At 43.4% G+C, this 16795-nt stretch overlaps 1 protein-coding gene across 1 annotated transcript in view; it reads right to left on the bottom strand.

Annotated features, from left to right (window-relative positions):
• The window catches only part of ZNF804A (zinc finger protein 804A), a 153090-nt gene extending 144042 nt beyond the window's left edge, over nucleotides 1-9048 (bottom strand). Inside the window, exon 1 of the mRNA XM_056350511.1 lies at nucleotides 8450-9048. Coding sequence (XP_056206486.1) covers nucleotides 8450-8560 — 111 coding nt within the window. The 5' untranslated portion in view covers nucleotides 8561-9048. The remainder of the gene's footprint in view (nucleotides 1-8449) is intronic.
• Nucleotides 9049-16795: the final 7747 nt, after the last annotated feature.

The raw sequence follows: 16795 nt of genomic DNA, 5'->3' as shown, positions 1-16795 counted from the left end.
TTCTGTTTCTTAAATTACAGTCTCACAGATTTCAGAAACATTGATTTGTATTTGCTGTGGATATATGTTATCAGTAAGCTGGAAAGGAACCAGTTTTCCTAATCCAGAAACTTATTTCTGTAAGGTGAAGAGTCAAATTCTACCAGACATTTTGCACTACAAAGTTTTAAAGAAAACAACCTGACCAAGACTTGGCCAATGTAAGCAATACAGCTATATGTAGCTGTGAGAAATTCAGCAACATGAATATTTGAGTTGAGCTGGGTCCCAGAGGAGGCAGTCTGATCACTCTCTATTTGAGGAAAGAAGTCTCTCTAAAAATACCCTTTTCACCAAAACCTAAAAAAATATTAAAGAAATGCAAAGACAAGTTGCTACAAAAAAAAAAAAATAATCTCAGTTCCTCAAACCAATTTTAAACATTTTCCAAGATGCTTCCAGAATTCTAAGTCAAACCCCTGTCCTTCACTGTATTCAATGAGGAGAGCAATGGCAGGCAGGAGAGCTGGAGATTACTCTCCAGGCATTATTTGAGGATTTGCTCTTACAGCTGTGGGGGAACAATTTGCATGTCCTTTCTTACAAAACTATCTGTACAACTACCACCATTTAAAATCCCACATGGAAAATATCTGGAAATTTACTATCTGAAAGAATTAAAAAAAATTGAAAAAAATAGGGTTCTGCAGAGATTCATGTTCACATACAACTCAGATGGTTCAGAACGAACATCTGCCAAGGGAAAAACAAAACCTTCTGCCCAATCTGTACCCCTGCCATGGCTAGTGGCACTCCCTTCCCTAGAGGAAGGGAATCGTAAACATACTTTAACAAAATAAATTAATTCCACTATGAGTTTAAAATTCCAGTTTCCTGATGCCTTCAGGCAGTTTCTTATCTCTATTGAAAAAACAAGGTTAAACATGACAAATATTGTGCCTCCTCGTGAGTAAATGTTGTTTTGTTTACTTTGGGGTGGGTTTTTTTGGTTAAACAACATTAAGTCACAGCTCATCACATACCAGCCTCTCAAGAATGCTGGAGGAAAAGTGTTTGTTCTCACTCCAAAAATGCGTGGAAAAATGAAAGGGTCTGACTAGGATTTGTTTATTAGGGATTGGCCAGATACAGCTAAATGAGGAAGGCTCACTCCCTCTCGTGTGTTTACATTTGAATCACAAGCAAGCAAACAAAAAAAATCAACTCACTTTCCACCACCACCAGGCAGTGTTAAAGAACCTATGCTATAAATAAGGCCGCCATCATTAGCAACTGTATTAAGGTATTATATAATAGAAAATGCTCTGGATTGATTTTGTGGGATTATCTTGGTCCATCCCCACATTTCAAGATGCATCCATTCAATATTTTTGACTCTTGCAGAGATTAGTTGTTCCTGCTGGCATACTTGGGTGCCATTCAAAAAAGGAAATATTGCAATTGTCACCAGATAGGGGCATCCAAGATCTTGCAGCTATTTAGTCAAGTCCTACTGGAAAACCCAATGTGCTAAACTAAAAGGCCACTACTCGGTGTCCCCTGGATGTCCTCCTCACAGTTAACTGTTTTTTTCAATGGTGAATCCCTGATGATAGGAAGGTCAGAAAACCCACACGTTCCCACAGCCTATGGGAAAGGTGAGACTTTTAGAACTGCAACCTGCACCTTGAGAAGGTTCCGTAAGTTTAATGAATCCAAAAGTATGTATGGTTTTGAAAATACAGAAGCCAACTTGCTGTTTGCCAGTTAGCAACATGTTAAAACAACATGTGCGCAACAGAGTTTTCCAGACTGAGCAACGCGTTAAAATTAATGTTCTGTATCTCTGAGCTCAGAGATTGCTATGGATATTTGCATTAGAAAATATTCAAGGCAACGGCTCTCCTCAGACTTACTCTTTAAGGCCTTGATCTGAAAAAAAAATAAACAAGTGTACTAATTTAGCCATGGTAATAGTCTAATTACGTTCAACAGAATACCGATGTGTTTGAAGCTTACCATGCATTTAATAAGCTGTTACAGCACAAAAGTCTGCCTCAGTACTAGCTCTGAATCAGAAGCTGTCCCAGTTCAAATCTGCTGCATGTTGGGCTCTAGCTCCCACTGTATTTTGGACCAGATGATGCACTCATACGGAGCCTGATGGACACGAGTGCCCCGCATCTCACTGCATGGCACCTGCGACCCCTCAGAGTTGCCTTGGAAATGCACATAAATTATGATAGACTTATCTTCGTTCAGCTAACCAAAACGACCCTGCTGATGGTGCTTTCACTCAGGCCTACTACCAAGAGCCTTATTTAAAAAAGAGTCGCCTGTGTTCAGACAAATGAACTCTAGATGCAGAACACAGATATGATTTCATTGTTACTTCCCTTTTACCGAATTATTTTGTTGTCTTCCAAGTGGTTGGTTTTCAATCATGATTTAAGTGACACTGATTAACTATTCAAATCAAATTAGGTAGAATTTGTTTTGCATTTTAATATTTTAATGAGTTAGGGCTGTTCAGCTTCTCTCACAGAAAAGATGGAAACATTATCGAGTTCCAAACCTGGTTCGTGAGCACAGTGAGACGCCACAGACACCAGCACGTTCACAGGGGACAAACCCTAATGGAAGTACCAGGTCATTTTTCTCCCTTAACCAAGATAACTCAAGCCTAACAACTCTACCCTACAAACTCCGCAATGCTAAAGATGAAAAACGTATAATACATTGCAATTTTTTGTAAAAAATTTTTTCTAAAAAAAAAGTTTTATTAAATCCTGCATGTATAAGACACAATTTTAAAACTACCCTCGGTTACTGGCAATATACAATATGGCAAACAGAACTGCAGGACCTGTTTTTACCTGTATTTAAAATAAACCTCTGGTAAGTTTTGTTTATTTCACACGTGTTAAATGACTCGAAATCAGCAGGCATTTCCATCTGACCATGCATGAGTACAACAGCTAGAAGATTTTTCATCAGGAAAGCCGATTTACAAGTAGTTTACTGCTTTCTTACTGTAGTAGGGTACGCATAGTTGTAATAAAAATCCATTTTATGAGAATTTCTATGACCACAACAACATATTTACTTTAGTTGATCTAGAAGCACAAAAATATTCTACAAAATGTAAAAGAGCTAAAGACAACAGACAGCCTGAACAACAGATGGCATTTTCAGAAGACACTAGCGTATCAGCATCTGAACTCTGTGGAGTTCTTATAAAAGCAGAACTAAGCCCTAGGACTTGTAAAAGAAGTTGTAAGTATTTTCATATATACACACACACACACACACACTTGTTCAATAAACCTAAGAGGCAAGATAGCTGATGGCAAAAACAGCTGGATTAATAAAATATGGTCTCAATGGACAACCATCAGCTTTTTAGACAGACCTGTACCTACGCTGTATTTTAAAGGTCAACATGTACTCCCTGCACCTACAACCAAGCTGACTGGGAGGCATGGAGCTGTACTACATGGTAGCCACCTGAAGTTCATGTGATCTTCCTCTCCACACTGAGCTCAAAGCCTGATTCCAGTTTGAGATCATTTGTGCCTGTCTCCCTTGGAGCTGGGGACCACTATTTCAATTCTTCCCCTGAAGTCCCCTGTGCATATATAGTTATAACCAAAGTATAAACCTATATATTTACATGCATATAGAGAGGTTATTGTTATACACAGTAACAGGTTACTGTGTTTGGCAGATTTGAAACAGCAGTCTTTAACCAACTACTGACCAGGGAATTCTTGACCTCACCTACTTTCTATTAGTATCAACAAGACACTTAAAACCACAACTCCAGCAGCAATTCATACCATATAAAGGTCTAAACTTTTCACTGACCTCCTTGGGCAAGCAACTGAACCTTACTCATTCTGACCAGCAACAGAAAAAATGTACTTGTCCAATTAAAAGACGTGAACGAGCCCTACATGGCTAGTTCTCCACCACTGCCATTTACACCAGTAGACTATCCTTGGGTGAAAGAGCAGATATTCAGTCACCAGTCACGTACCAGCTACTCAGGAGACCAAGAGTCAGTTCTCTTGCTGACAAACCAGAAACTGTACATGTAACCAGGATAATGCTTGAAAATGGTTTGGTTTATATTCTGAAAGACATTTTAAGGATTTAGCAAATCACTTGTGGTTGTGAGTCTGAACAACTGATTTCTCCCTCCAGAGAGCTATTTTTCCATACAAGTTTCAATACTTTTTGAGATTATAAACTGCAAGACAGCAGCCACAGCAAGGAAGATAAATTACAAAGACAGACTAGTGTAATTTGACATCAATAACATACGGTATAGAAAAAAATAACACTGTAAGTGCATGAAAACTTCAGGAGATCTGTGGACAAAAGAGTTTGTAGCAAACAAATTTCTACAGATTGCTACTGCTAAAAACAACAGCCTTGGGAAAAGCTTCAAAGTCACTAGATATGAACCCTGACAAGACATGGCCAAGCAATCAGGCCTATATTCATTGATTAAAACACCAAGGCATAAGCAATATTACATTAAAAAACAGAAAGAGCATCAGAAATTTGCAACATCATTACACATTACTGACCCACATGGTAAGTTTTGAATTTCTTGTCAAAAACGATCTGCCATGCAAAGATCAGCAGTCGGTTCACTTGAACAGTACCCCACCAACAAAGCATCCCTTCCAAGGAGCTGCCCCAGAGCACCGAAGTGGTAGTTCCATGATTGTTATGAGGCTTTACGTACCTGAAGGGTGTTTCAGACAGTAGAAACTGCAGTGAGGGAGGACAAAGCCTTACCCAACAGCCCAAACACCACCAGCTCCTTTTAACCAAACCGCTGCATTTTCTGAAGGAATTTTAAGAGTCGGGATGCTATTCTCCCACATGTGCTGAGTTTCCCATCAATTCATTATTCAGATGCGCTCTCCTGGTAAGGAGCAGCACATTACAATCAGGTACACGGGTCCTGCCCGCACGGAGCTGTTACCCGAGGGCGTACACTCTGTGCACCCTGCAAAGCTGTACTGTCAGGTACCCGCAGCTGTACACAGACAAGCGCTCCTTCATCCTCCCCCACCATCTCACTAAAGCTTCATTCACAAGCATTTTTTTCATATCTTACTTAATTTAAAAAGTGGGGGGTTATAGTAGCCTCTTATCTCAGTTTGCTTAAATCCACCCTTTGCTTTGTTCCCTCTTATGCCTTTCACTTCTTTCCAAGCTCAGGTTTTCCCTCTACATCTTCCCTTGAGGAACAAAAGCATGGCCATCCCCTCCTTCTCCTACACTTCACCTCATCCTTTTCTCTCCACCCACACAATCCCATCTCAAAGCCTTGCACTCAGTAGGCACTACAGGTAGATATGACTTAGAAAACGGCCGTGGCTGGGAACTAGGCAATAGAAACACTGTTATTCCATCTTTTTACCATAAACTAACTCTCTGATGCTCTCCACTGAGAAAGACTTTTTTGGAAGGACAAAGCTTAGCGCTTTATGTTCCCTACTAGGTGAGCAAGAATTTGTAGCTCTTTCTTCCAGCTACCTTCTGTGGACTTTGAACCAAAACTTCGTAAAGCTTTAGATGATTAATTCTGTGTGAACCAGGACATAGGCAGAGGATGAACATCTAAGGATCACCTGCAGGGACAAAGAGTTGGGAAAAGTGTTTCTCAGTGACCTCTCTTGGAGAGCAGGGCAAAAAAGATGAGTTGCCAGTGAACAGCAGGACACTTCAGTGTGGGACAGTAGCCAGAAGCTCCAAGGACCTTCCTCCCCTGAAACCTAACTAGCTACCAGGTTTGAAGATACACTACACGAAATCATCTTGAAACCACAACTTCATCATTTGACTAGGACCAGTACTTTCTTAATTGCTGTGAAATTCTACTGTAGCATGTATAGTCATCTTTCTTTCCAGATAGAGCAGAGTGGCAGAACTGTTTAAGAGAAGCATAGCTTAACAAATATTGCGAGTTTTGCATAGAAGCAGTTCTATGCTGTACAAGCAGAGGCTGTTGTCAGGTTCTCCTCAGTTTATGAGGAAACAGTGATGTTAGAAAGCTTGGAGCACAGATGAAAACTGGTGGAATGCTTTAGAGCAAAATAGGAAGGTAGGTCTCAGTCAGAGTGGCTCCAAAATATTTCTGGGGTTTAGATTGACAAATTGCTTTTTCTCCTGGTCTTACTCTAGGATAGAAGCCACCAAGAGCATATTAAAAGGCTGCATTCTTATCGGAACTTCTACAGGCATATTCTACTTTGTATTAATAAAGATTTTAATCTTTTTCCATTTGAAAGCCTATTTACAGGGAAAGTGACCGATCCTCTGTTGGTTTCAGCCTTGGAGCTGGCTGAAATGTACTTCAGCACCACAGAACTGTTAGTCTGAAGTATCCAGTCGCCCTGTATCACAACCCAATGGTATCTCTCCCTCCTTTAAATTAAAAATCAAACATAAATAAAAGTTTGACGTCTGCATATGTAGCATTTATTTCATAGCAAAGGACTTCATTTTGCTGTCCACAGAGCCAGCATCGAGAACCCTCCCTTTTTAACCCAGCAAAAACTTTTGCCAGTTACTCTGCCCACTGCCCACAACAAAAGCTTCTGAAAGGTAAGGTGTCCCATGGGAAACCCAAACCCCATCCTATCTCTTCTCCCTTCACATCTACCCTGTCTCGCTGAAGAACAGGGTTGAGTTAAATTTCTTTCCAGAGCAAGCATGTTTCAAAGCCTACGCAATATTTTTATTTGATTTTTAAGTTAATACCAGTCTTCTCCAATGTAATTTGGTCACTAATGTTTTTACTTATTACTCATGATCTCATAAATAGACCAATCAGGAATGTTGAGAATACAGGGCTGCTTTTTTTGCCAGGGTGGGGGATCAAAAAGCCAGAATAAAATGTTATTGAAGCAGAATCATTTACAAATCACAAGATAAATACACAGTCCAAAAGTTACATCAGAGTATTCTCGGTCCTGTCAAATGCATCTTTACTAAAATTTTTCAGTAGAGAGAAGGTGATGCATCATGCAATTATTTTAAGTGTACCAAATATTTCTACAGTGGGTCTTGGGTTTGCAACTGTTACAATGAAATATTACATGCATATTGCCATCTCATGGATACTACAAATACTTGTTTAAAATTCCAAGAACGTAATCCCTAACAGAAAAATATGCAGAATCCACAGCATGTAAAATTGTGGTAAGATTTACAACGTGAAAGCAGGAACTTTACATTTGCAACAGTCCAAAAATCTGCCTCAGATTCTCTCGTAGTAGTTACTATTTTTATGACTTGGCTCAGACTTGCTTTAATCTCTTTATTTAGGGAGAAACTGCAAGCTTGCCAACTCCAGCAAATGTTAAGTACTTTAGTAAATTCCCTATCAATATAGGTCATGCATTCGAGTGAAGAAGAATGTGGCAAGTTCTGCTCCATCTCCTCCAAAGGGGATTTCGGAGTAAGACGGCGATGGGAGAGAGTGATAAACAACGTGGCTAAGCCCCTCTTTCAGCTCCATCCTACTCTCCAGACGTCTGTCCGCACTTTGCTGTGCGGCGATTGAGATGTTACGTGATGCAGCTCACCCAGCCCGCCGTTATCCCACATCCCTTTCATCTGAACGGGCGGGAGAGCACACGTATTGCCAACACTGGCGCGTCGTAACTCTGCCATTGAAGTTCAGTAATAGTAGCGAAGCCAGCCCAGGCAAGTCAGCAAAAACACGTAGGAAACCCAACAAATGTAAAGATATCAAAGCAGGGCACGTGTACACAGAAACAGTTTTAAGAGCCTTAAGATGCCGACTTGCCGGAGCACCGAGCAGTTACCTGAAGCCATCAATTCCTTCCAAACGCGGAGTTTTGCTTTGAAAAAACTCGGCAGCCCAACCATCACACCCGGGTGCCGCTCCCCAAGCTGCTCTCGCACAGCCGCATCTCTGAGCCCAAACAGCTCAGACCCCAAGTAACCAAGTTTGGGGTCCCCTCCTCACTTCACCCAGCCGCACTTCCAGCCCCCCCCCCTCCCCGTCCGCAACGGGAGGCGCCCGGTGCGCGGGGGGTGTCCGCCAGCCGCCCCCCTCCCCGGGCCGAGCAGCCCCAGCCCCGCGGCTCCCCGCCGAAAAGGGGCTTCGGGCTTGCCGTTCACCGGCTCTCCACAACCAGCCATGCAAGGGACATGCAAGCGCCCACCCTGCCGCTGCACAGACCGCCCCAGGGACGCGGGGAGAGCCTCCCCAGCACGGAGGGGAGCCGGGCGGGCGGGAGCCGAGGGCACCGCATCCCCGCGGCGGTGCGGGGCGGTGCGGGCACCACCGACCGCGCCGGGAGGGCCGGCACCCCGGCTGCCTGCGGCGCCGGCAGCTCACCCACGGCGGCTGCCCGCCAGCCGGAGCCGCTGCTGCGAGGAGGGGAGGAAGGAGGGAGGCAAGGGAAGAAGCCATTACCAGAGTTTTGTTCCCGTTCTTGCTGAGGGGGCCACGGAAAACTCCCTTGATGTTGCGAAAGTGCCCGTTGCTGAGGTGCGCGGAGCTGATGACAATGTAGTAGCACTCCATGGAGCCGGGGATGGGGCCGGGGCCGCCTCCCCGCCACCGGCGGGGCGCTCAGGCCGGCCTGGGCTCGGCGGGGAGGGCCGGGGCCGGCGGGGCCCCGCGGCATGTGCGGCGCCGGCGGAGGGGCGGGGGGCGCAGCCCCTCAGGCGCGGCGCGGCGCTGGCTGCCGGGGGAGGAGCGGCGGCGCGGCCGCGGCGGAGCCGTCTGAGCTGCCGCCTCTGGCAGGCATAGTGTTATTATAGCGAGCAGCCTTGCCGGTCGGCTGCACTGAGCCAATGGCAGGGAGCCACTGGGCTGATACCGAGAGCTGTCAGAGGAGGACATCTGTCACACGCCGCCTTCACCGCCACCCACAGCCCCCACGCCCCGCTGCCCCCGCCGCGGACGGGCCGACACCCCACCCCGCCCCCCCCCACGCCGGGGAGGCGGCAGGTAAAGGGGCAGGGGCGGCACCCCCATGGCGGCCAGCGCCGGAGACCCGCATGCAGGCTGTGCCCCCCGGAGGGGCTCCCTTGTTCTGCCGGGGGGGGGGGGGGGGGGGGGGCACGGGTGCGGCTCCTCCGGGATTCGGGGGGGCAGGAGGGAGTGATGCCCCGGCGTGCACCGCCCCCAGCCCAAAGCTCCTGCCCTCCTCCGACCAGCCTCCGCGCGCCGCCACCGCACCCTTTTCTTTTTTATCTTATATATATATAGTTATAATATTTTAATGCGTGACCCGGCAGGCACCTTAACCTCGGCAGGGCGGAGCAGGCCCCCCGCGGCCCCCGCTCCCCGGGCCGGGGCGGTCAGGAGCACCCGCCGCCGCCCCGCCCGCCACCTTCGGCTCTGCTGGCCCGTGACGGCGTAAGTGGGTGACACCGGTCACCTCGCACCGCCGCGCAGCGCCAGCTCCATCCCGCCCCTTGCCGGTGCAGCAGCTCTCCGTGCCGCCGTAGCCCATTCTCGTGGCATCCCGCCGGGCCATCTTAAAAATCGGGAGCGTGCTGGCAAAACTTCTGGGTCGCGGCGTGTTTGCGGTGAGGATGGGAGGAGCTGCGGGGAACCGCTGCGCCGGCATCCCTGCCGGGGCGGCCCCGCATCTCTCCCGCCGTTGCCCTACATCTCTGCCGGGGCGGCCCCGCATCCCCGCCGGAGTGGCTCCGCATCCCTCACCCCCCCCGCGGCGGCCCCGCCGCTGCCCCCCCCCCGCGGTGACTCACGGCGCTCACGGCGCGGCGGCCCGGCCCGGGGGTCGGCTGTGCCCGCCCTTCCTCGCAGGGCCTGGGCGGCTGCAGGGGAAGCGGGAATCACCGTGGTTTGTTGCAGGCTCTGGCGCTGCCTCTGCGAGCCTCAGCCTCAGCCTTAACGTACGTATAGTGTACCCGCTCCGTTTTGTAAAGCCCCTAGCAGACTATAGATTAAAAGCCACCAGATAATCAGCACGTGGCAACTACAATATACACCGTACGCCTTCACGTTGTGTCTTTCTCTTTGCAGCACACAAATCAGAACTCGCTGCCAGAACCAGAATTTCTCAGTGTAAAGACATGTTTAATAAAGATGCTTCCCCCTCCAAGAGATCTGTGATTTGCAGCTTTATCACTTAAGACTTAAAACTGGCTCATCTTCCATCCAGCTCTACCTTTGCTCTGCATTGCAAAAGCCGAGATTTTAAAGGGTAAAATTCCAGTGCCAAAAGAGAGAACACCTTAGAAAATAAGCCCAGAACCATGATACATCTGAAAATGTCTCTTAGTCAGCATTCACTGCTGGCAACATAACACCACCGTCCAATCATCTTGTCCTCCAAAATAATGGAACTGCTTACAGAAAACCGGGCGGGACGCGGGGAGGAACACATTCCTGGCAGAAATTTGTGTCTTTGTTGTTTGTATCCCTGATGAAGGAAGCCCCAATTTACAAGAGGTGCCTTCCGCTGATAAGCATTTTCTATCGATACAACCCTTCATACACAGTGAACAGTAAATTTTGACAGCTGTCCCTCATCCTTCAGCATTTTCAGTGCTTTGGGAGGAATCACAGAAATGGCAAAAGTGGGAAGTTTTGACAGCTGAAGCACAGGTAAGAGATCTGAATTTGCTGCCGCTTGTTGCAGCCAAAATAGAGAGTGAAAATGTACATCCACACAATAACACTATATTTGTGCTGATGAAGACGTACATGTACACCCAGAAATAACCAGCAAGTTTATTACAGTGTAAAAATGAAGGCGGTATTATAAATATTTGATAGGTTTAACAGCATAGCACATTTAAGACCCAGTTCCCATTTAAGACAGGACCATGGGTGTGGCTCTCTTTCAAAAACATCAGAACTTTAGGTAGGACAGAGTAATGAAAAGACATAAAATTATGAAACTCCTTTGTGGGAATAATGTATCCCAACTTGGACAACAATTTTTTTCCACCGTCTAAACATAACATTAGCGATGTGTCAGGACCCTTCTGCCTGGGAGTGAAACTCTTCACAGTCTACTCCATACATCCACCATTTCAAAGAATCAGAACATTTTTTTCTCTGAAATCCTTGTGCTGACCATTTCATTACACGTTACTGACACATTTATTTACACTTGCTACAATTGTACATGAGTCTTTTCAGGGTTGTACGGCCGTTCTCTGGCCTTTCAGAGGCATGCAGGCACTGCTTGCATGCTCCTGCTGGACTCCCACAACTTGGGAGACATCAGAGAAATAATCTACTGCCATAGCTCAAGTTTGAAAGGATTACTGTGCTTTTTAATGAATGAGAGTGCCCGAAACAGCTTTGAAAACCTACTATAGCTGCTGCTGCTGCTATGGGATTGTTGTCCTCCTCTATTAAAGGAGGAAAACCAACCCCAACTAAAGACCTCTTGATTCCTCCAAAGCCCTCTATAAATGATAAAGTTCTGCTAAACATCACCCAATAAACAAAATACACTTTTTCTACTCCTACTTATTCTGGGTGGCCTCTTTTTTTTTTTTTTTTTTTTTTTGGCTGCTTCTCTGATACTTTGCTATCTCTAGTTTTCCTTGTTGTCTTCCTTTAATCCTTCAGTGTACTCTTCCTGCCTCATTCTGTTTCTCTGTTGTGATCACACAGGCTCAAGATGCTGCTTCCTTCCCAAATCTTTTTTTTATCTTAGACTGCTAATTTCATCAGCTCCTACATACCATCACTCTTACCTATGTCTGTCTCAGTCCTGTTGCCCTGGATAATTATCTAGGTTTTGAGCCGTGGATACTGTTATTTATTCAAATCTCTGCCATATAATAATAACCAGTGCTGCCAATTAACTCATTCTCTTATTCTCCCTGTTACTTCCTATTTGGAAAAATCTTCAAGGTGTTCTTTCTCTATAAAACTGCAAATATCAACTCAAGAAACAGGCTATGGGTTTGAAAGACTTTCTGGAAAACTTGTGAACTGGAAGCCAGTGAATAAATTACACTTATTCACATGCACTATACTGTTTTTCTGCCTGTGACAAAACTCAGTATTCTGCATTTTAACATTTAATAGTATTCATCAATCAAGAAATAGTCCTAGCATAATCCAGGGAAAAAAATTCAACAATATAAACAATTGACTTTTGGTTAACAGTCTTTAAAGCATGGCACAGAGTATGTTACCAAGTGAACGTATCCTGAGAAATCATTCACTCACTACTGAAACATATCCATCAAGTATGGAAAGAAATATCTGCGCTGTAAGTCACCAGAAACTCAATTCAGCTGCCATAGCAATTCTTATCGAATTCAACAAAATGCAGTTTATCCTAGGAATATCTGCCTGTAAGTAATCTGCTGAGGCACACCTTTTTACCCTTACTTACTGTCTCCTGCACTATCAGTCTCCTTTTATTGCACTCCTCCCCTTTTCCTCTCACTTAGCCTTGGATATTTTTCCCCGTTTCAGATGTCTGTTACCCTTGAGTTAAGCGGAAGGAAAAATGAGAGTATCCCAAGTACATTTTAAAGGCCATTATGGTGTAATACACATTATAGACTATATTACAACTGCATTCATTCATCAGCTGTGGGGGTTGTGCAGCTAGAAAAAAGGAAACTGGGACACTGGCAGCCTAGTTCCTCAGCACATCCTTCACTGTATGCAAAGAGTGACAGAGTGGGTTCCCTATTTCAGTGCATGAGCTAAGCGGAGTTCCGGTATCACAAAAGCTAAGGAAAGGCAATAGTGACTTGAAGCCCTGTAGTATGCAGTCAAATTGTGAGCTGTACCTTGCAGCCCTCAAAAAGTCACAGGGAGAAGACTGGGAAGGCTTAAACTAAGATTTCTGCTTGATCCCCAAAGTAGAAAAAAATTATTAAAACACACTGTATATTTTTTTTCCCTTTTCTTTCCTCCTTCAGCCCTACAAAGCACATCATTTTAGACTACAGCTCTTGAAGAACAGCTCCACAAAGAAGCTGTCTGTCAAGAATTACCCCATCCCTTTTTCACATGCTCACATAGCTTTTGTAGCCCTGAACAAATTCATGTGGGTAAAGAGGTAGAAACGCTTTTTTGCCCCTTCTCTTCCAAACTACCTGTATGACCCCTTTCTACTTTAGAATACTGTTGAGGAAAACACTTTCTGTTGTTATTGAACCTAATACACTGTTCTCTGTATCTTCCTTTATTAATGTTTGTGTTGCAGAAGTTCCCCAACAGCTCTTGCACATGCCTTCTCTTTTCCTTCCCTAATCCCTCCCTAACAAAACAAAACAAACAAAACCAAAAAAACCCAACAAAACACTCAAAACCCCAAAAAACCCTTCCAAACCCCCAAAATTACAAAATGACACTCATTTTCAGAGTGACATGAACAAGTAACTGATGTACCACAAGAGCATTAAATAGCAGGAGGCTTTTATAAGGGCCAGAAAACACCTTGTGGTCCAGGCAAGGTAAATGAACCCTCTGCCAAAGCCACATTACCCGTTTCAAACACTGAACTCTGCTGTGTTAAACATTATCTTACAAGGAAATCCTTCATCGTGCACACTTGAAGAGTGGCTGTACATGAAAAGCAAATTGGAGCCACTAACTGGTAAATGGATCCTGAGAACAATCTGTGGCGGAATTAGAGTTTCCAGGCTTCCACTCAAACCAAACATCCAAGTTAAAACCAAACAGAACAAATGAAATCAAATTAAGAAAGATCATATGACAAAAATCGAGTGATATGATCTCACCAAAGGCAATACCTCCATTTTTTTACAACTGACTGCTATATAAAATCCTCTTCAGCTGCACATCTGTAACAATCTAGCACAACAGTGCAAGGAACAATCTTCCAGGAATAGCATGGAAAAACTCAGTGAAAAATATACCCCTGCATAAATCAAAAAGCAAATGCAGGAAGACCACAGAATGGGAGCACTTCCACAGAGCTACCAGACAAAAATCCCTAAACTCCAGCAGACAGGTGACGTAGCTAGCACAGTATTAAAGCCAATGACACATTAACTCCATAACCAATATCCAAGAAGGTCTCAAGAAGCCCTTCAGTGTCTTGTACTTTTTTGGAAAGGGAGTTGACTACATAATGAGCACCAAATTTTAATTTTTACCAATTAAACTTTTTTTACTTAATTTTAACCAGTTTAAACTTGCTTTGTTAAATTATATAACTAAGATACTTACTTAAGAAATTAAAGAATTTTAACTAAAATAAAAGAGGCGTCAAGAGAAAACCTGGTTAACAAAAGCAAATCAGTGAATAAAAAGGAAAACAGTACATTTTGAGATCTAGGATAGCAGATCAGTCATTGCCATTTATCAGAAGCAGATTATTTCCCTTACCAATGTGCAGACAACTTTTTCCAGACTTAAAATATCTGGAGTCTAAAGAATTGATCAAAAGTCTGCCACAGTCAATAGGAAATTTCACCTTCAGTGAGCTTGGGCTCATTTACGGAAGCAGTAGGTATTTCCCTGGGAAGAAGTCCTGAAGTTCATATCCAGACTTGGCATTAGCTCCAAGCTTTTCCACTGGGTGGTGGTAATGAGATCAAGAAGTACTGGAGAACTGATAACAACTCAGAACAAAACCAATATTAATTCGTTCGCGTACTCATTCATTCTATCTCTCTATATATACACAGACATATCTTTGTGTGTGCGAACATGTATACCTACCTACGGGTACATATGCAACACTGGAAATTTAGTGCCATAGTAATGAAAGGATGAATAAAATGTTTTATTTCATCCCTTGAAAGATTTTTGAAGCTGGTTAAAACATATTTTTTTGAAAGGGCTAGCCCTTAAAATTAATCTAAAACAGTTTGCTTCTTTAGCATTCAGTTCAACAACATGATTTTTTTCAATATAAAAGCTGAAGAGAGCTGGGCGGCACTGATGACAGGCCAGAAAATAGCAGTATATCATTCCCGAATGAGCCAATATAAATTAGAGACCCACTGGGGGAAAAAATGCCAGTGATTAAGATAAGATAAGTTCAATATATGACACACTATTATGGCTTCCTTTTTCACGTGATCTGTAATAGTCACACAAAAGAATGGAAATGAAATTAAAAATTATGTATTTACTTTCCTAATGTTACACATTTCAGTGAGATCCTATTTTTAGAATGGGAATGTTTGGCATCATCTGAAAATCAAACCCCTTTACAGTATTTCTGATTACAACCTCCCAATTTAGGACACTGTAAATCACATCAGGCGATGGTTCACTTTCACAGGGTGCTTGTTCCAACACCACCAAAACACAGCAGAGTATTAAGTACCTACTGGGGAGGGATATTTCTAATATTGTATAATATGACATATTGCTGTGTAGAATTTAGGTCAAACCGCTTTGCAGCTGATATAAGGAGCAGGTAGTAGCTATATACATATATAATCAAAGAGATTGTTTGAAACCTTCAGCAGCAGTGGGATCAGCGATGGTAATTAAGGCAGTCCTATGTTTACCTTGTGGATCCTGGGCATTACATACATGCATTGTCATCAGCATCACAAGGCATGCTCGGGAAAATGGAGGAAGATGCAGAGGCTGTCAGAGCCATACATCTATACTGGTTTACTGTTCTGCACCAGTTTCATCTCCTGATTTTATCTGAATGGACTTTTACAGTTATTTCACCTTTTTAACTGTACAACTTAAAATGGCTGTAGAACTCCTCACAGGAATATGTATGAGCTGCATCATGCATCATAATAATAATTTAAAATCCCCACGATTTTTAAGAGTTAAGGATTTAAGTACAGGTAGATATATGCAGCATGGTAATAGCCTTGAAGTACTTGTCACAGTCCTCCTGAGTGGTGCTTAACACTATCAGCTTACTGTGTGAAAGGCCCTGTTTACTCATTAGAACATTTTTTTTTTCCTTAATAACTAACGACTTACCAGTCTGTCTGCTGTAGTGAAATAATATAATTACAAATAGGCATGTTAAAAATACTATCAAAAGAATTTAATCCAACTTTCAAAATATTAATAGGTTACACGCTTAACTAAATATAGCCATCTCAAAACAGACTTGAGTATATTATAGATTACCAGCCTGAAAAATTTCATTATAAGAAACAAAGTCAGTATTGTTCTAAAAATAGAGAGGATTTCCAAAGCCCAGCATATCAGTTTTGGCATTTTGACAATTAAAAAACAGCTACATAATTCATTTAATTAAGTAAAAACTTACTCATTAGCTCAAGCTATATAAATCATGCTAAGTTTTATCTAAATGTACATTTTCTTGGGTATCTGTAAAACCTGTGTAATCGGAAGGCAAGGCAGAATACTGTTAATAGCAGTATCAACACAACTGTCATGGGTAAGCTGAGAATCTGTGTCCAAGCAGACAAGCAGGGTTTTTTTCATCCCGTTTTTTAGTTGCTTCAGAGTTCTATTGCTCCCGTATGGCTGAACCCTGAATTAACAGCCCTCCTTGTCTCCAAGATGGGAGGATGAAGTATTGTTACTTTTAATGACTACACATTAATTAAAATAATAAGCATTCTGACCTCATTTATTTATTGAATGGAGAAAGGTTCCAAGGTTTTTCTGCTCTACAGCTATGTTCACACTTCCCTTTAGATCAACAGTTCCTGGTGCTAAGTACATGGATAAGGCTCCCAAAAATAAACCTTCTCCAGTTGTAAAAGATCATCTTCCACTTCCTTTGCATAATTGTGACACAGTGTATGCACAGAGAGTTAGGAGCTTAATTTCCCATTTTTGTTACCACTATGTACACTGCAATGTCACTTGACATACTTG

Source organism: Falco biarmicus, chromosome 8, assembly GCF_023638135.1.
Source record: "Falco biarmicus isolate bFalBia1 chromosome 8, bFalBia1.pri, whole genome shotgun sequence".
NCBI classification, from domain to species: Eukaryota; Metazoa; Chordata; class Aves; order Falconiformes; family Falconidae; genus Falco; species Falco biarmicus.
Note: the sequence above shows the minus strand (reverse complement) of the source record. Positions and strands in the feature narration are given on the sequence as shown.